General features: G+C 32.8%; 2 protein-coding genes across 5 annotated transcripts; one reads left to right on the top strand and one right to left on the bottom strand.

Moving 5' to 3' along the window:
* The first annotated feature begins 1 nt into the window (after position 1).
* LOC110992632 (receptor expression-enhancing protein 1) lies at positions 2-16,206 on the top strand. 4 transcript variants are annotated; one of them, XR_006750446.1, is made up of 9 exons: positions 2-151; positions 5,343-5,415; positions 6,011-6,208; positions 7,228-7,341; positions 10,840-10,982; positions 11,766-11,879; positions 12,696-12,852; positions 13,764-14,909; positions 15,312-16,206. XR_006750446.1 is itself a non-coding variant. In XM_045629655.1 (8 exons), exons 1-8 carry the CDS (start codon positions 120-122, stop codon positions 15,375-15,377), a joined length of 897 nt encoding a protein of 298 aa, XP_045485611.1. In that variant the 5' UTR covers positions 5-119; the 3' UTR covers positions 15,378-16,206. The 4 variants fall into 4 exon arrangements, 2 of the variants coding, with proteins under 2 accessions (XP_045485611.1, XP_045485612.1); XR_006750447.1 differs by lacking the exon at positions 11,766-11,879; XM_045629655.1 differs by lacking the exon at positions 13,764-14,909 and having other exon boundaries at positions 5-151.
* LOC110992631 (testis-expressed protein 10 homolog) lies at positions 16,196-18,413 on the bottom strand. The gene is made up of 2 exons (XM_022258521.2): positions 17,905-18,413; positions 16,196-17,797 (listed from the first exon to the last, which is right to left on the bottom strand). The coding sequence occupies exons 1-2, from the start codon at positions 18,268-18,270 to the stop codon at positions 16,229-16,231; spliced, it is 1,935 nt and encodes a 644-aa protein (XP_022114213.2). The 5' UTR covers positions 18,271-18,413; the 3' UTR covers positions 16,196-16,228.
* Between the last annotated feature and the right edge of the window lie 1,671 nt (positions 18,414-20,084).

Here is a 20,084-nt window from a genome sequence, read left to right on the forward strand (position 1 = left end):
TCAAAACATTTTCGATTTTAAATATGGCGGATTAGTCCAACAACATTTTACAGGGCAGTCGTGTTTTATCATGTTTTCTTTTGTGAAAGTTTTTGTTAATCTTTTTACGTGATTTTAATATGATATCGTCGATAATTTCACGTTTGGTTATGTAAGTATTCTAACTATTTAATAACGTTAACATTTTAAATCTATTGATAATGGTTGAAAATTTTCTTTGTCCATAAATAATAGATTATTTGTGTATCGTTTATCTTATTCGACTTGGTATTAGTCATTAGACTTGATACACATTTTAGTTATACTTCCAAAATATGCATTCTGTAAATTACACAAAAAAAATCATGATTATTTTCAGTTTCTTGCTAGTTATTTTTTAAATTATAACATTATTATTATGTATAATTATTGTACTTAATATTCTATATATCTTCAATAACTACAAAATTAATGATTTCATAGGAACAAAGAAAGGTTGTCACTTGTTACAAATGGAAAAAATAATGTACAGTTACAGTACATTATCTGATTTTAATTCAGGTAATAATGAATCCATTCCTGCTATGAAACAAATTTGTGGAAGTGGTTTTTATTTAACTTTAGAACAGCTTCGTTAAATTTAAGAAAAATATTAAATATATCTTTTTGGCTGATTAATGGTTGATATGACTGCTGTTTGTAGGAATCAGTTTAAAAAAAATATTTATTGTTTATCAATGAAATAGAAGCAGAAACATGCTTAAAAATACAGTGGGGCACCAATCCATGGGTTTGGATTGGTGCCCCACTGTATTTTTATCACTAGGAAGATATCGTTTAGAGTAATGAATTATCAAGTTCTATTTAGATCCTTAATTGAAAAGTGTTTATTTGTTGTAGACATTGTTACTACATACAAATAACCACATTTGGACAGAAAAAGTTAGTTTAGTTTCTTCACATACTGTTAAGTTTTTAATTATTATGGAATTGTTTATGCTCATAGTAAATTTCTTAAACAGTTTAAAACCACAATACTCCTATTGACATGGAATACATATATCAAGCATGCAATGTTTGTGTAGTTTTCTTTCAGATAAAATAATATAAGAATGAGTCTTCTACGAATTTCCATATTGTCATAAATCACAACTGTAATTATCAAGTGTTGTTGTGTTTATAAATGTCTGATTTAATAGTTCCTCTGCTAATCATTATCTTATCAAGACACATTTAAGAATTCATGGAAATTAATCAGAATGTTTTTGGAAATATCATTGGAACTTTATGTGTAAAGAAGAACTTTCTATCTCAATACAAAAAAAAATATTTTAACTGATATTTTGTCTGAACTTAAAAGACTTGATATAAATAAACTACAATAGAATTAGTAATATTCATTCAACATTTATCAGCTTAATTTGTAATTGTCTACTTCTAGTATTTATGTCGCACAAATGTTTTAATAGACAATTTATCAAACTAGAACTTTAACTGCAGCTGGCGTAAGTCCAACTTTTCTTAAAACAGACCAACTATCCTTAAAATTGGCAGCACCCATCTTTTCACTTTTATTTAACATTCAGCCATCAGCTAGATACAACAGTGATGGCTACTTAAATTACGATGTTTTTTTGTAAATCTTTATAACTGTGTCATTTGGAAGAAACAAAGGAGTGTTAGTCGAACGGTGGTTCGGAATTCGTCATCATAGTGGCCCAGTGCACTGCCGGGTGCTATTTTCGGAGCGGCCCAACGATGCTGGTGTGCTGTGCAAGCTTTAGTCTGTGACGATCGCTTGCTTATACTGCAATCCAAGTGAAGTGCGTTGACACCTAACTGTATTGTGATTCATTTTGTCAATCGGTCTTTCTACTTATCTGTTCCGAGTGTGGTCTTATTCGCGTTGTCCGGAGGTCGTACACCTTGACTGAGAAATATTATGTTCTTATTCAGGCCGGTCTTGCCTTTTTAGGCGCAACCTCGTTTTGCCCTAACCTATTTACTTGACTTATACATATTTACCAAACTGTTCACAATGTCATCACAACCCAAACCGCTTATACGTATTACGATTTATTATGAAGATCTGACAGTCGCTGTTATTTATATTTGATAGTAAAGTATAGAGATTTATGATGTTTTATTTTATCATCTACTCAGCTTCAGACTCATCTTGTGTTGTTAATTAATACAATTGATTATATTAGTTACATCCTGCACCCACTTCTGTAAAGAAATTCACCATATCGTTAGTATTTCAATTTTATGGTACAAACGAAATTGTTATATGTACTTTAAAGAGCTTAACATTCAGACACGTTTTAAAATATTCCAAGTTCCTTTATCTACGATTTATTTATTATATCCTTAAGGATTCTGGGAAGTATTAAAACGCCTAATTAACTTTTTAAGTGTATTACCAAATCAACGCTAGATTTCAACATGAACTCATTTGAAATTGTAATAGATTGTCGAACGCTTGACTGACTCCTGGCAGGAAATGCTGTATTTGTTCATTGATTTTCTTACTTATAGTAAATAATATTTGAGTTTTGGTCTTGTACATATATAATTGTGGTGGTACAGTGTATTATTATTGCTTTGATAAAAAAAATATGCAAAAGTCAATATATTTGTTATTTTGAATTAAATGGTCCAGATTTAAAATTATATACTTACCTACATCCAATTTTCGAGAGAGAGTGATGCTAAATTAATTATATCCTAAATTATTTAAGTGAAACTTCTTTATCGGCGTTGAAAAAATATTTCTGCTCATACTTTTCGGTTACGTGTCACATTTTTTCGTTACGCGCCATCTTAAACTAATATTTCTTATTTCAGTTACCATAATCCATTAATATAACCAAACATATGTAATAACGATAACAATTAGCGTGTCAATTCTATTACAATTAATTAAATTCTGTAATAATCTTCGTAATAATAAGGTAAAATGAAATTATTGTATTACATATTTGTATTCATGTCTATGATAATTAAAGCCTTTTATTAATCTTTATCTAATTTAACTTTAATTAACCAATTTCTGTAAAGTTGCATAATATAGTAGATCAGTTTTCGAAAAATATGGTAAACGTTTCACTTCTTACGTGTGTACAGTAGTACACGCACACATTTTTATTAAATTCCAGTCATATTCACCAATATCCAATCATACTAAGAAAACTGAAATATCCTCGTCATAATTAAAAAAAGTAGATACAGTACTTTTTAGTTTTACCCAATTCCAGACCAGAACAAAAAAATTATCTCATAAAACAATTGTCTAAGAAGCTCTTGACGAATAAATAGTTTTTATTTTTGACTTAAAATATTTGTTCACATACAAAAACATTTGGTACCTATGATGGGGCGGATAGCATTACTAAAGTACCCATCATATTTTTTTTTACTTTTTCCTAACTAGGGTTGACTGGAAGAGATCGCTTGTTAACGATAACGCCGCCCGTTGAATTCCTTATAATTTACATGTATTATGTTATTTGTAACGAAGTGTAAATTATTAAATAAAGTATAGTTGATATTATCCTTAAGATAATATGGATATTAAATAGTGCATAGTTTTTGTTTTGATAGCTATGAATATGATAACCAACGACTTCTTCAAAAAAACATGAGTCTTTCCACGCAATCATATTGTAAAATTAGCATTGTGCGTAAAGACATTCCATATCACGTATAATATGACACAAATTTGAATTCGACGCATGTATCACGATATGATGCCATATTTGGTTCGTAGAGAGCCTGGAATTAATTAGGTTACTTGTGGTACCAGTAGTCATGTAATAATAAAATTTCATTCATTCATTTCGTGTGCATCGCCTACCGGAACAGAGTTTCTTGACCTATTATGCATTCCAGAAGTATTAAGGACTATTTTAGTGGTGGAACGTGGTTGAGCTTATCGTAAATGGGGCAGATGAGCAAGATTTTATTTTTGGACATTGTGGTACTAGCCATTTGCGTATTCATAGGATCGGTTACTAGGCTTTTGTGTCAGCGATGTCTTTAATTTTCTTAAAACTAGAACAAGCTAGGCTAATTGCGACTGATAAATCTTGAAGGGCATATAATTATGTGTAAAATCAATATCGTTAAGATATGTATACAAGCGACGGATAACTGGCAAGTACATGCATTGTTTGAAATGACAGGCACATATGTGTTTGTCTATTTATAAAGTTACACGATCGTGCTTCGGTACAATTGCATCTTTTATTTTTAAAGAACGCTTCTACGCGAGGGGTCAGCATAAGACTAGGGCTGGTTATTCTTTTGTTCGTTTTATAACAAACATATGCGAATTACAGAAAAATCGAAGATATCGTCTTTGTCTTTGTAATAGAGGTCTTTGTGAAGTGAGTTGCGAGTGACTTCACCTTGATAATGGAAAGACCAATCAAACAGTTTAGAGCAATTTAAACCGAAGCCGAGAGTTGCATAAAATGTCCGTCCGGTTCTTTATTATTCATCTTTGCTAAAGTGAGTCGTGTTTACGAATGTATTGTTATATAGTGTTAACAATGCATTGCAAACAATGAAAATATCAGGGGCATTGTATCTTTGATTTTGCAGTTTCCTACGTTCCCTCTTAAACTGGCTACCTAAACATCTACTTTGTAACTAAGCCCATTCGTCTTGGTTGAGTCGGTATTAGCTATTAATAGGACAAAATTACTACATACACAATATACATGTAGGTGTACGAATAATCCTTTGAGGCTAAAATCCATTATTCATAAGACATCCTTGCACCCATCGCGGTCACCCACAACTGCTTAGTCTTTCTAACAAAAATTAACCCAAACTTATTAATATTGTTTTAACTGAAATGTAATGACCTAAATATTGATCTATAAACACGCACTTCTTCGAATGATTTCCATCCCAGTCGTAATAAATCGTTCAGTCGGTGCACAACGGCACAATATGAGTTAAGTTCGCACTTGGACAGAAAGTACATAGTTATTCGTATGCGTATCCATGGAAACGAGAGTGCGTTACCGTGACGACAACCCTGGCTTGTCGCTCAGTCTCGGCGTGACGAGTGTCCGCCACATTGTCACCCAACTAGAGGCTCGATGCGCGCGTGTCGCTGGAAACGCCTTAGAAAAATCACTTGTTAAATACGAAGGAGATATTGAAGCCTATGAATACTTGCCTCTCGCCCTGACGAGAGGCCAAGTGCTGCATAGGCTCGTCAGCAACATTGGAGTAGCATTGGAGAGATGCATTCCTAGCGTTACGTTCGCAAACTTCGGTCTACTGTCCATTGTGACTGGACTCTTTGCTCCGAAGATGCTGTCTTATCTGGTGGTCTATCCCTTTTGCAGATTGGTATTTGGCACGCTCTATCCGGCATACGCCTCATATAAAGCTGTACGAACGAAGAACCTAAAAGAATACGTGAGTACCAATTTCTTATAGGCATTGTCTATCTATTTTCACTAACAAAAAATATCATCTATTTTCGTCGTGCCCATAGTTTTCTAACTTAAATATTATAGTAGGTTCAGTCATAACAAACGTGTTTAGTTTATTACATGAAATCTAAAGATAATTTTCATTTAAACAAATCATAAAGTAACATTATTTCATCTCCGAATTAGAAGGGCAGACAACATTAGTGTAAACGCTTACAAAACTTCACCTAGCCTTGTACGCACCGTAATTTTTCCGAAACGCTTCAGTTCTCAGGTAAAGGACGGCTCTAGCTTTTCATTTAGATGTTATTTCAGCTTATAAGTAGATCAACGGATCGGTTAGGTTTAGGTAGCTGGGCTTGTGTGTAACGTTTCAATATTTATTTATAAACTTAACGCGGAAATTGTTGTTTAGAACACGTAAGCATTTTAATCCAAATACGCGTAAATATAATACGCGTGATTTAGAATTTATTAGACAAAAGGATTTTGCTACGACGGAAATCAACGAAAATCTCTCTGTTTTATTTGAACGTTTTTAGAGGACTAATTTTTAATTGTTAAACTTGACATTGCAGGTGAAATGGATGATGTATTGGATAGTATTCGCACTGTTCACGTGCACAGAGACGTTCACAGATGTCTTCCTCTCCTGGTTTCCGTTCTATTACGAGGTGAAGATCGTTCTAGTCCTATGGCTGCTGTCGCCGGCCACCAAAGGTTCTTCCATACTCTACCGGAAGTTTGTGCATCCGGCGTTATGCCGACGTGAACAGGTACGGCATTGAGTTGTGAAGTATAGGTATTTAATCGTCGTAATTACTAATGAAAAATTGTCTGTAAGCCTTTTTATTACGATAATTGTTTATTAATTTAAAAAAAACTTGATACTGTGACGGTTTTTAGTCAAGGGTTACACACAATTCAGTATTCACTAAAAATTACTCTTAAGGGTTTCTGCAGTTTTTTTGCCTCTTAAGTTAATTGCAAATATTAGAGCGAGTTGATAAATACATCGCGTAGAATGTTGAATTTCGTTAGCTAAACTTGACCTTTAGAAGGTTTTTGAAATGATTCATGTCTAACTATTGTTATTAAATATGGTTTGAAACCTTGGTTTGTTCTTACCTACTTTTATCGTATTTGTGTAGATTTTTTATTTTGGCCTTGTTGTATGATCTATTTTTGCCCCTAATTAAATACCATTTCAAATTAAAAAAGACGCCTGTATCAGTGATTTCAGGCTTCATCCGCTACACTAAAGTGATCAAAATTTGTGTAAAGACGTAGCCGAACACTTTCATGCAGAAGCTAGTTACAAATGATTGATTGATTATATATAATATATACATATACTTCACGAATGACCATCCTGATGTTTATACTATTTTACGCTTATACGTTACTTTCCGTTATTAGGGGTGCGAACGCGTGCGCGTAAAAAAATAAAGAAATCAGTGATGTTACAACCTTTTTAGGTCTAGGCCTCATTTATAAATCTGTTTCAAGACCATTTGGCAAACTAATAGGCAAGTAGGTGATCAGCCTACTGTGACACACGCCGACGACTTTTTTGGCTCTAAGACAAGCCGGTTTCCTCACGACGTTTTTCTTCAAAGTTTGAGCGATTGTTTGGCACATAGAAATAAATTCCATTAGTGTACAGCCGGAGATCATGTAATGGCAGTCGCACTCTAAAGTAGGCCAACACGTTCGCGTATACCTGTGCGTATATACACGTACGCTTACGTATATGTCTATACTTGACTAACAAACGATATATGTCCTTTTCCAGGAGATAGATGAGTACATAGCTAAAGCCAAAGATCAGGGTTACCACACAGTGTTAAATCTCGGCACCAAAGGCGTCAACTATGCCACAACAGTTATTATGCAAACCGCCATAAAGGTAAGTCTTGACACATTTTTAAAGGCATGCTTGTTTAATAATAATAATAACTGGTATTTTTGTATGATAGTTGAGTTTTTTTATATGATATAATTGTATTATAACGTGTACCGATGTTTTGTATTGGACATTAGCTATAATCATGTTTGGTGTCATGTTAAATCTATTTCTAATATGTGATAATTTGAATTTACGAAAATTAGAGCCATTTTTATTTAAATATCATTAACAATGTTTGTTGTGTTAGCTTTCATTTGAATATGAAGAATTTTCAATATTGTTGATTGTTCTATTATTATTTTTCTCTATTTAATACTAGTAACAAAATTGTAAAAATACCAGTTTTTATTTAAATTTAATGCGAGGAATATGGTATAACAATTTAAAATTGTTCACTTTGATAATATTTTTTTTATTTTTTGATGTGATTGCGGCATGTTTAGTTTCGTTTTTTGTGGATATTTTTTTTTTAATATTTTTGTAAGATCTCAGCTCTTTATGCTTTCAATGTACAATGAATATGATTTTTATTTACATGTGTTAGATAATTTGCATTAGATGCTAGTTTAGAGTCGTTCATCATTGAGAGGCCTAGGAAAATATCACAAATTTTAATAAGAGAGCATGTTTCTGAACAGAATACTAGTCTGAATTTACTGATTTCGGTCTGATTAAAAAATTAATATATTATGCGTCGTCTTTACGTACATATACGTGGAAAAGTCACGTAATTAATGAACGACTCCGTGCTATATGTAATTGCTGTATGTTTGTATATTTTCCTTTCATGGACTAAATATTGTAGGCCCCCCTTAACAGCCCGATTATCCTTAATTACGCTACACTGCTAGTGACCACAGATATCCACGTCATTCGTCACTGGGCATGCCAATCACCAGTCACCGCTTTTTATACATTTATTAACACGCTTTTTTAATTTCCTCCCACCCACCGTATCCCATTGAACCCAATTTAGAACTTGAATCTGCCGAATGCTGTACCGGCATCTCAGGACGCTATAGACGGCTATTCATATGAGAACATGGAGTATCAACGCGGCGACGACAACTTACCGGGTGTAGTGGAAATCGTCGAGTTAAACGATAATGAAATTGAGGAATTGAACGATCCAGATTATGAAGCAGATGATTCCGCGGCCAGAAGCCGTGGGAATGTCGTACGTAAACGGAAACCCACAAAGGAAAAGGAAAAGAAAGCGAGAAGTAGATCGAGAGGTCGGAGAACCAGGAGTCAAGCCGCCGTCGAGAAACAGAATGATGAAATATTGGTTGATTGAAATATTGTGTTTTGGACGATGGACCGAATATCAAGTAGATATAGATAGATAGATAAACGACGTTTAAGCGCGGATGATTGTTTTTATAAATAAATACCATAAATTTCATACATCAATCAAAAACATTCAGTCGATTTTTTTGGCCGACATTGATAATAAACTTCGGCTGACAAATGATACATTTGATAGGATTAGTGGATGTGTCTTGTGTTTACCTAACGTTGCGTAGTCTTCTGGGCTCCATATTCGGAAAAAGAACAATCACCGCTTGAAAATGCTGTGCTCTAAACATGTCTTCTATCCTTCAAACAGCTATTTACTTTGTCGACTTGTGTATTCGGGCATTAACAAATACATAGCGAAGATGGACAATAACGGATTTTATTCATTTATTTTACTTTCGGCATTTCGAGTCGGTGTCTTATAGTCTAACTTTTAATATTTAACACTATTTTTATTCACATTTTATACTTAAACATTAAAAACTTTTTCAATTATCATAATACAGGGTATAAACTAGAAATACTTCCTTTCACGATGGCTGTCAATCTTTGATTCTCATCATCTCGTTGATGTCAATTGTCAAAATAAATGATTGAAAACCATTTTTTTTATGCAAATGGCATTAAAAAAGTGTTGTCGCGTTGCCATTGAAGTTAGTTATGGGTGCAATTTGTTCCTTACATATCGAATATTTCAAGCAAAGAACCACGTTGAATTCCTAAATAAAAATCTTAGTCTTTTTTTTTTCATTTTGTTAAGCGATCTCATTTAGTACATTTTCACGCATAATTCCTCGTTACAAAGCATTCACAAAAGCAGATAAAATGGCTTGCGTACGTTTTTAGTTTTCCAAAGAGATTTAAATATAGGCAATTATTGTAAAGTTTTTAATGAAATTGTTCAGTCAAACAAATTGTTATATGTTTAAATGTGTCAAATACTAGTAGATAATAATATTTTCATATTACGCGAATTTTACAGATTTAAATATTTTATGCATACGTAAACTGTGTGACATTGACACTTAACATTTTGTTTGACATGCGTCAGGAAACTTTAATGCTCGATATATTTAATTGTCTTTGGTATTTCCGCATGTCAGCGTGTGTATTTTGTGTTCGTAGTTATTAATGTATGACTGAATTAGTGTTATTGTTTTTATACTCTTAAATAAACGATAGTTAATCCAACTTTCATTTTATTATGACATTTTAAGTTTATCACACAGTCAATACTACAGTTTATCACGATTTTGCTTTGTTTTGTTTTCTGAAACTGGCGCGACATTTCTTTAGATTATTTATGGTTTGCTGAAGATATTTTTTTTCACTCATTTGAAACCACACTCTTCGTTCAATGTAATACGATCATCACGGTAATTCGAATCAATATAGTTTTTAAATTCCATAATGTCTGATATAATAATAACATATTTTTTGGTGGACTAAAAATCTTAATGCTAGATCTGGTCCAATATTATTTAACGTATTGGAATAGTCAATTAAAACAACTAAATAATAACTGTACGTTTCACGATAGTAATACGCATGAGCTTTTCACACGACGCTTGTGTAACCCAATGTGAGTATATTTTGTTTTTTTTTTAGCTAGTTAAGTAGGCAAAAGTAACTTTTCGTTTCAGCCTTTGTAAATATGTTGGTCATATATTTTGCTTATTTGCTCTTTTTAACATTAGATAAGTAAAATTTCAAAGTACATACTCCATCGAGTAACAGTTGCAAACTGCTTGTTTGTAGGTCAAACGAGCTTTTTATAAGAAAAAATTGAGCTGATTTTTAGTGAATAACGTTGCTCTGTACAAAATTATAAGGCTCTTACCAAAGAAGGGCTCAATTGCAAGGACCGCATTTGGTATCACTATGTTTATATAATATAAAAAAATAACATCTTGATCATATTGACAAATGCGATAGTTACTCTACACACGAATTATAATTACTGTAAATCTTGTATATTCAAGTCTTGATGATTATTTCTAAATATATAGTTTCGAAGAAATATAAATATAGAAGTAACCGGGTGAACTACGTTTATTCGGTATTTGTGATCTAGGAAAAACCAAATAATGATTTCACAACAATCTGACAGTCGTTCCAGCGTTGCACTAAAAAAATTACGTAATATTGACAGAATTTCTAATCAATTTTTCCTTTAAAATAACCGAAAACTACTTCCAGGGAGGCGGTGGTTTAGTTCAACAGCTGCGCAAGAGTTACAGTCTATCAGATTTGACCGAGTGTGAGCCTCGTGAAGAGCACGCCGCCGATGAGGTCGACGATGTGTTGACGGAACCTAGGCTTATTAGGCGCGCTGTCAAAAGGTAAGGTTACCGCTTGCTTCTCACGTGCCAGTAGCACTGATTGAAGTTTGGGGTCACAAGATCAGGGAATAATGTTCTCCGTTGGGCTGTGATTGGTCAACAGTATCTCTAGTAGTATACGCGTTGACTCATACGTTGTACGTAATTTTGACAAATTCCAATAGAACGTTTCTTGTGGCTTTTACTTTATATACTCTTACCCTCTAGGATAGATTGTCCGTTTCTGCTACAGATGTTTTATTTAAACCCGTTTCATGATCGGACGTCGAGGCAGAATACGAAATTCTACCCGTACCACCTCGACGTCCGCAGTTCCTCAACTGAGCGTTTTCAAGACAATTTTTGCGACGCACCACCACTTTGTGGAACCAGCTGCCCACTGAAGTATTTCCGAACCAATTCGGCCTTCAAGAAAAGAGGGTATCAATTCTTAATCGCGAGCCCTCTAGCATTGGAATGTCAATGGGCGGCGGTATCAATACACATTAGATGTGCCTCCTGCTCGTTTGCCCCCTCTTCTATACAAAAAAAATGATTCATTAAGTTTAAAATCTCTTTTACTGTAAGTAAAGTACTTTACTGTCAGACATTACCCGTAAAGACTGGCTTGCTGTTTTATTTATTTACACACATTACATTACACATACTTACAAATGCTATTTAAATAATGACAATAAGAAAAAAATATTATCAAGTATGCATAGACAAATAGCAAATAATCTTTTGTCTGATTATGCATAGAATTTAAAATCATAACGCTGATGAAAATAAATTATTTTCCAGCGCTTATGCGGCTCGACGCAGTGCATCGGAGTCGAACAGCCGTCAGCCGCTTTACTTCCCCGAAGTTGACGTTGATGTCAGACCTCGACCCAGACTGGAAGAGCCAGACTTCAGGTTGTTATATATCCCACTTGGCTGGTATTCTATCAAACTCACTTCACACATGTTCCTGGCTTGACCACACTTGACACACAAGTTCTAAGTAAAGACACTATTCCATAACTCAGCAAGCTTAGAAATTTACGCTAATCTGTGATGGGGTGTTCAGATACACCTAACTTAAGGCTGTCATTAAAATTCATTAAATAGATTCCGCATAATCTTTATTTTATATTGCAAATTATGTTCTTTAAATTGATTTTTTTCTTGAAATAAAAGAAAATTTAGAGACCCGTTAAAATAATGGTCTAGGAATCTCTCATTTCATCACAGCGTATACAAAATTAGACGTACGTAAATCAAAATAATTAATTTCCATATCATTTGAAAAAACAGATATATTTAGCAGAACAAATGCCAATGAATCAAATGATAACAGATTAACAAATGAAAATCTGGTGGAGATTAAGAAGTAATGATGATATGGATGAAAGAGAAGAATTATTTGACACTGAAAATACCGAGGGAATAAATGAACAAACAAAAAAAAGGAAAAGGCTCCTCAAACCTTTTCCAGTAGTTCCTTCGCCAAACAGTGCAATTAGTACTTACAACACTAACTTATGAAGTCGTCTTCATGGTTATAGAATATTTTAACACAGAAAAATATATCGTTTATTTATTTGCACCGACTATAAACAGTTACAACCCAAAAAAAGACTAAACAGTGTAAAGTAGGTGCTATTAAAATATTACCGATATTTTTATTGGCGTAATATGTTGTTTATATTTGGTATATATTTTTTTATAGAAATGTCCTTTCCTTTGCAGCCATATAAAATCGACAGAGGACATAAGCTCGGGCTACTCGAGCGCAGACAATTCGACGTCGCTAACACGAACGGCGAGTGTGGGCGCGTCTGCGAGGTCGCGGGCGAGAACTACCCGCACTACGGTCACGACGATCAAACGACCGCAGGCCGCAGAGGTCTGCTGAATTCATTTTGATGAGATTAAATGTGGCAAATTCAATTTATTCACATGTCCAAAATCTTGAGTTTGGGGCCGTTTAAGTACTCTTTTATATAGTTATGTATTTACTTTATTAATATTTTTGTGAGCTTTTCTTACTATTAATAAAAAAATGAAATGGGGGGGGGGGATTAATATAAATTGCAATATATCTGCTTCGTAATACTTGAACGCCCTCTTACAATTTTTATGTTAAATTTCTAATTGACAAAAAAAATATTTTAACACATTTAATCTCCTTTTTAATAATCGACATGTATGAAGTATTTGTACGCATAATGTTCCTATAGGGTCTAATATCCGAATTGGGAAATTATAAAGCTGTATTTAATCTGTAGTACTATGTGTTGTTCTTGGAGATGTAATATAATCTAAGATGAAAGGGTTCGGTGATGAGCAGGGTAGGAATGGTGCTCAGATAGAGTTGGTGATAGAACGAAATATATGTAAAATGTGTTTATTGGCTTGAAAAGTTACAATCGAAAACTTATTTATATTTAAATGTAATGGTGGTAATTCTAATGTATACAAGCAAAGCAAGAAATTTAAGATAAGTCTATGTTTTCCGGGTCACTGTTGCAGGTGAAGTAAGATTTTTATATATAACAATAGTCATGGTTAGCAATGACTAATTTAATTTGACATGTTGAAATTGTAAATTTATTCAATTAATCTTTAGATGTATAAAATTTCATTTTGGTTCTGTTTAGAAGCCTGTTTTATCTCTGTTTGAAAGTACAATATAAATTAGCACCATTATCTTCGTCTATTGCATGTTTATAGGCATTGCTTAAGTCTGATACTGCATTTATTATTATATTTATGAATTATTATTTTTGATTTGGACTTAGCACTTTTTATTTAAAGGATAAAGAAGTTATCGTCGAGGAGCTTTTGGAGGATGATTTTGATAACACAATGCCCCCTCTTGAAACATTATCCTCTCCTTTATATCTCTCTCACACTGTGCCACCGTTCATTTACCAATATGTTGGCGATCAAGTTAAAATAATTCAAGTTTTAGGCAATTATCCTTTGAGCTCTAACATCGAAACAAATAAAGTTAGAACTGAAAGGGACCAAGTTGAAACAGATTTTGATAAAAATGAAGTAGAATTTAAAAAATTGGAAGAAATAGAAATGGATAACAATCGCAACGAAGATAAAAGTCCGATTGATAAACAATGTACATTGACAAATGATATGAATGCTAAGGAATCTGATGTAACATTGTCAAATGAAACACTTTTGGATGAAGCCATTCAAGAAGAGTTTATTGATACAGAAAGTAGAGCGGTTAATGATGACTCTGATGACAGTGACGATGAAGCTTCCTTTGGCACACCGGAGCCGACACCAAAACCCGTAAAAAAACTTTCGAAGGGAAAATATGGCAAAAGCAAAGCTCCTCTGCCACCTAAAGAAAACGAAAAAGCAGAATTGACAAACACTGAAATAGATAATTTTGAAATTAAAGAACCACAAAATTTTGAGAGCTCCGAAGTTTTAGATTCTAAACTTACTTTTAATGATAGTCTTAATGTAGACTCCAATCGACGATCTAAATCAAAGTCTCCCGCAAGAGGAAGTGGAAGTAATCTTGCTTTTAGTAAACTATTACAATTTCCAAGTAAACTCGCTTTTTGGGCTAAAGGCGATGAGAAATCAAAATCTGATTTATCAATATCAGTATGCGATGATAGTAAACAATCTTCGGTAATAATTAATGACGAATTTCAAAGTTGTTTTGATATCGCCAATACTTCCAAAGAAATTTGTTTGACAGAATTGGAAAATGGCTCTAAAGAAATAGACAAAGAAAATATTGTACAAGATATAAAAGATAAGAGTGAAGAATTACAAAAAATAATCGAAGCTAAATTGGAAAGACACCCAGAGTATAAATTTATTCCTCTAAGTGATGATGTCACAATGTCAAAGAGCACAGATGTGTAACCCTCCTTGTTCCATTTTATATAGCTGCGCGACAACTGAATAATCAGTTTATTTTTAGTGAGTTCTTGCATGGATTTACGGTTTTTGTTTGTATTTTTGTGTATTCTATTTTTTATAGACAAATAAAAAAGATATGACATACATTACATACATTTTAACTTATAGGGTATATGATTTTTTTTTAAAGTTCTTGAATGTTTGTTTCTATTAGTATATTTTTCTGCACTAATACTTTTTTTTAATTTTTGTTGTTTATTTATTTAATGGTGTTTCTTATAATTTAATATCCTTTTACTGATTGTCTGCTGCTAATCTGGTATTCAAAATGTGTTCATAGTTTTACATTCTAAATAGTATGTTTGCCTGCTAAGTTCCTAATTAATTGACTGATACATTTATAGAACAAAGTATATGTGCTTGGCTTCTTATTATTAAAAAATATATATTTTTTATTTTCAGGCAGTGCTGTCGGCCTCTGCTACAATACCTCGCGCAAAAAAATCTAGTAAAAGGAAAACTCAATAAACACATTTATAGAGAACTAAAAATCAGTATAATTTATGCTTTAAATAAAAATCCAAAGCAAAGCATGTTTTAATTAAAATTTGTTGTGCAATTAGAAAGTTACCAATAATGTAAGCATTAAATGCAAATACTTAGTGCAATAAGAGTTTTGGTTATGAGAAAACTAATCTCAAAAATATCTAATTCACTTTGCTTATTGAAATCAAACACCCGAAGGGTTTTTCTTGGGAAAGATTATTTTTGCCAAAATTTGCCAAATTTTTAGTAATTGGATACTTCAATAGCATGAATATAATATATATAATTAGAATTATAGATAGAATAAATAGTTGTATGCCTTGATAAGATACTCAAGCCCAAAGAGCCTGTTACACAAATAACTTATTTCTATATATTAGGAGGCTTCTGACAATATAGCGCATGATGATGTGTGGTACTCATTAATATTTATGACATTAATTATAATAAATATTTATGTAAACATTTTTACTATTCAGAGATCATTCAAGTTGTAACCTTATTTTTGATCTGTTTTAAATTAGGATTTGACATTATGTTCCTTATATAGATTTTAATTTAGTGTAGTAGAGCACAAAACTATTTAATTACACTATTACCTGAATATTACCATGACAAATTTAAATACTATTGTAAATATATATTAATCCAAGGATTGGTTTAATATTATATTATTTAAGGGGCTAATTGCTTCCAGTGTTGTAGCATTTGTGCACATCAATGCTCTACCATAATGTAAGTTCTCTAAGTATTTGGATAATGATGATCATATTTGCGTTTCAATGGAATAAAAAAAGATATAAAACTTTCATCTTTTATTTAACAATGATACATTACAATATTCCTCCACTTTTCAATCTTAAAGTATCAAATATATATTTTCCATGGTCACCTCTATATTGACTTTGCATCAACTGGTTTTCAAGTAAATTCAGTGATTCAGTATCCCATGGTTTTATCCAGTATAAAAGAGATAACATCTTGTGATAGTCACTGTTTGATGTGCTATCTTTGATCATAATTTTAGGTAGATTTCCAATAACACTTAATAATTTTGGTTTAAGTACAGAATTAAAAAGATTATTTTTTGTAACAGCAAACTTGTGAAGAATATCAACCGTTTGTACTGATAATGAGTCACCTAGAAGGATGTTGGGCAAATTTTTCAACCACTGCTCATACAAGACATTAGAATGTAAATGAGACAATTTATCATTAAGGGCAATTTGACAAAGCAAACTAAATATCTGTTGCTTAAATACATCTGATCCTTCATTTTGTAAATAAAAAGAAATAATTTTTTGGAATAAAGTATCCATTACAGATGTGTTCTTTGTCCAACCTGTAACTTCTTTAGAGAAAGTTGTATGCAAAATCTTTAACATCTTATTGTTAATATTTTCATCTGACTTACCAAACATTTTTTCAATATAGTGCATCACAGAAGCAATAGTTTTTCCTTCATGTTTTATAATTATATGAGGATTCAATACAATAAATAGATAACATATTTGTAGATTTTCTGTCACTAACTTTGGATCTGTTATAACATCTTCAGTATTGTCTGCATTCTTAGCCTGCTTTGATCGAACATTTGTAACATAGGGAAAGGCGTTACAAATATTTTGAGTAAACAGAGTCTTGTATTTTTGACAAAACAAGCTCTTTATTTTTGAACTTGGTGCTTTTTCATTATAATACTTCACAATGTCCCATATTGTTGTGATCACTTCAAGTAAATGTTTCATTAAAAGTGCTGCATCTTCCGTAACAACAGTTTCCATATTTCTATCTGATTTCAAGTTAGGACTTGCTTCAAGCCATGTTTCAAATAATAAGGGCATTAAAGTTTCAACATATTCCCTAAATTTTTCAATTTCATCAATTTGAAGCACAGTTTCAGATGTCTTAGAAGAAAAGCAAGATACCACACATGGAGATATGTGAATTGGATTAAACAGGGGAAAATGGTTTGGCCCATCTTTATTAAATGTCTGTGTCTTGGTGTGATTTGATTTCTCTAGTTTAAAAATTTTATTGTACTCTGCAAACTTTTTTAGGAAGTCTTTAAGGCGATTTAAAACCTTAACCCGCCACTTAACACTTGTTATTTGACTGTTGAGGTTAACAGTCAATGTTCTTCCTGGTTTGGCATCTGTGCGCAATTTGGAAATCATATCCAAGAAATTAGGAATGATTTTATGAAAATCTTGTGCAGCTTTTTCAGGTGCACAAAGTAGTAGTATGTCAAGGAATAGCAGAGAGTCTTCCTGTATTCTACTATCAATGTGAGTCATGGCACTTCTTAAATAAGTCGACATTATATCAAAAAATGGTTCAATCTTTTCTGTTATAACATTTGATAATACCAAATGTATTACTTTTAAGGCTGACTGTCTCACCTGCAATAAAAATAAATATTTTTTTATTACAGCAGATACATTAAGGATATTTTACTCAAATAACTAGAGCATAGATAATAATAAAACCTATAGTAATTTATACTTACAGCTTTTTCTACATTAAGTATCAAGGAACTAACACCCTGTATCACCGGTCCTAAACTTTGTTCGAGTATTTCTGGGTTAGAACTTATGATTTCCTTTAAACCATCTAAAGCGTCAGTTCTTGAAGTTGCATTAAAATGGTTAAGTCTCGATAACAATTCTTTAACATTAAGCTTTCTCGTGGACAAGGCTTCTGACTGAGCATGCTTTTTAAGTTGTTCCTTGATCACAATTTTCTTAACTTTAAAATTGGTTTTCGTAACATTGGTTCCTTTAGGTAATTCAGGATCCTTCTTACCCTTGAGTTTAGTTTTTGACTTTTCAGCTTTAAGGAACTTTTTATGGCGCGTAGCTCCAGTTTTATGCATTATGAAACTGATATTTACTTTATTTTTTAAATTGTATTTTGTAAACTGACTAGTTACTTAACCTTAACACATAAAGTATATTTCAGGTTAACACTTAACCATATTATTTAGAACCTAGCATGTTTATACCATACTGCATACCTACATTCGTTTACACAAGTTTACAAGTGACCTGACAGCTGTCAAGTGTCAACTGAACAAAAAATTTTAGAACTTTTAATTCGATTCCTGATAATAGAAAAAGCGCGGGAAGTGTAAAAATAGGCGGGCGTCTTTTTTTGGCTTAACTTTTAAAAATTAAATTCATATAATAATACAGGATCAGTTAAGTTTAAGGTGTATATAGTAGTAGTTATTGTTGATTATTTATATTTTTAGTTTGTCTTAATAGCCTGGTAAGTTATTTTATTTTATTATATGTAGATTAGAATTTTTCTCTTGTCGTCCATGATGGAGCCCGAAGACCCTGGAGGGACATCCCTCCAGGTGTCTCATGTAGTTACAATCGATGCGTCTGGAATGGAAACGGAAGGTTCCATTATCGATACAGACTGTTCGGATAGCACGAAGTCTGTTAAAAGAAAAAGAGTATCTGTTAGAAATGAAAAAAAGAGAAAAAGTTCCCAAAATTTCCCTAATGATTTAAAAGACAATATAACTCCTAAAGTCTTCGAGTCTGATGTTAAAACAACAGAAATACCCCCAAATGAGGCTGCCCACTCTAACAGTATTTCAATTAATCCTCGCGTTGCTAGGTCGCTTTACCAGGCGTCAGACCCTGCGCCTTATGTTGTCCATGTTCAAAAAATCATGGAAACAAATCAAACCGGATCTGTTCACCCCATACAATTTGGATTTTTCCTTAAAAAAAATTATGTAAAAAGCATTGTAGAGGGAAGTATAAAAAAAATAGGGAGGAATATGTTGTCATTGCAATTTGAGACATTTCAAGATGCTAACTTATTTTTAAATCATAAATCTCTCAACACAAATAAATACAAAGCCTTTATTCCGGCTTTCACAATCACCCGCATGGGAATTGTGAGAGGTGTTCCGTGTGAATGGGATGAAAAAGAAATTTTAGAAAACATTGAGCTTCCGCAGAATTGTGGAAGTCTTTTGAAAGTTCGGAGGTTAAACAGGAAGATCTTTGAAGGAGAGAATTCCAAGTTCATTCCAACTGAGACTGTAGTCTTAACCTTTGATGGGAAGATCTTACCTCCCAAGGTCTTTATATGCTACAACTCCCTACCTGTAGACCTTTATATTTACCCCACACTGCAATGTTTCAATTGCTGCCGTTTTGGTCACACCAAAATGCAATGCAGAGGCACTCCAAGGTGTTACAAATGTGGTGACAATCATTCAAGTATTAGTTGCAAGACTGAAAGGGATGATGCTGTGTGTATCTTATGCTCTGGTTCTCATTTTGCAACGGATAAAAAGTGCCCAGAGTATGCTAGGCAAAAAGCTATTAAAGAAACAATGGCTAAAAAGTCAATATCATATTCCAGTAGCCAGTAAAGTCCATCCACCAATTTCTAAGTCTTATGCAGATGTTGTTGCTTCTGCGTCATCGGCCCATTCTGGTCCGAATATTTCTTATTCCAGTCCCTATAATTTAACAAGCCCTACTAAGACTTCCACACAGTCATTTAGAAAAACAGTATTCATGAAACCCAAAGCTCGTCCTAAAAATGTAAGTAAGGGATATGATCAAAAAACGCATGCAGAGCTTATCCAAGATTACAGCAACATTCCTTCCTTTTCTACAGGTTGTCTCAACAACAATAATGATTTGTCAGAAATAATAA

This window comes from Pieris rapae, chromosome 9, assembly GCF_905147795.1.
Source record: "Pieris rapae chromosome 9, ilPieRapa1.1, whole genome shotgun sequence".
Taxonomy (NCBI): domain Eukaryota; kingdom Metazoa; phylum Arthropoda; class Insecta; order Lepidoptera; family Pieridae; genus Pieris; species Pieris rapae.

Coding starts and splice junctions, on each gene's coding strand:
- LOC110992632 (XM_045629655.1), top strand. CDS start 120: ATGATATCGTCGATAATTTCACGTTTGGTTAT. Junction 6,209..7,227: donor CGTTATGCCGACGTGAACAG/GTACGGCATTGA, acceptor GTCCTTTTCCAG/GAGATAGATGAGTACATAGC. Junction 12,853..15,311: donor AACGACCGCAGGCCGCAGAG/GTCTGCTGAATT, acceptor TTTTATTTTCAG/GCAGTGCTGTCGGCCTCTGC.
- LOC110992631 (XM_022258521.2), bottom strand. CDS start 18,270: ATGCATAAAACTGGAGCTACGCGCCATAAAAAGTTCCTTAAAGCTGAA. Junction 17,798..17,904: donor TACTTAATGTAGAAAAAGCT/GTAAGTATAAAT, acceptor TTTTTATTGCAG/GTGAGACAGTCAGCCTTAAA.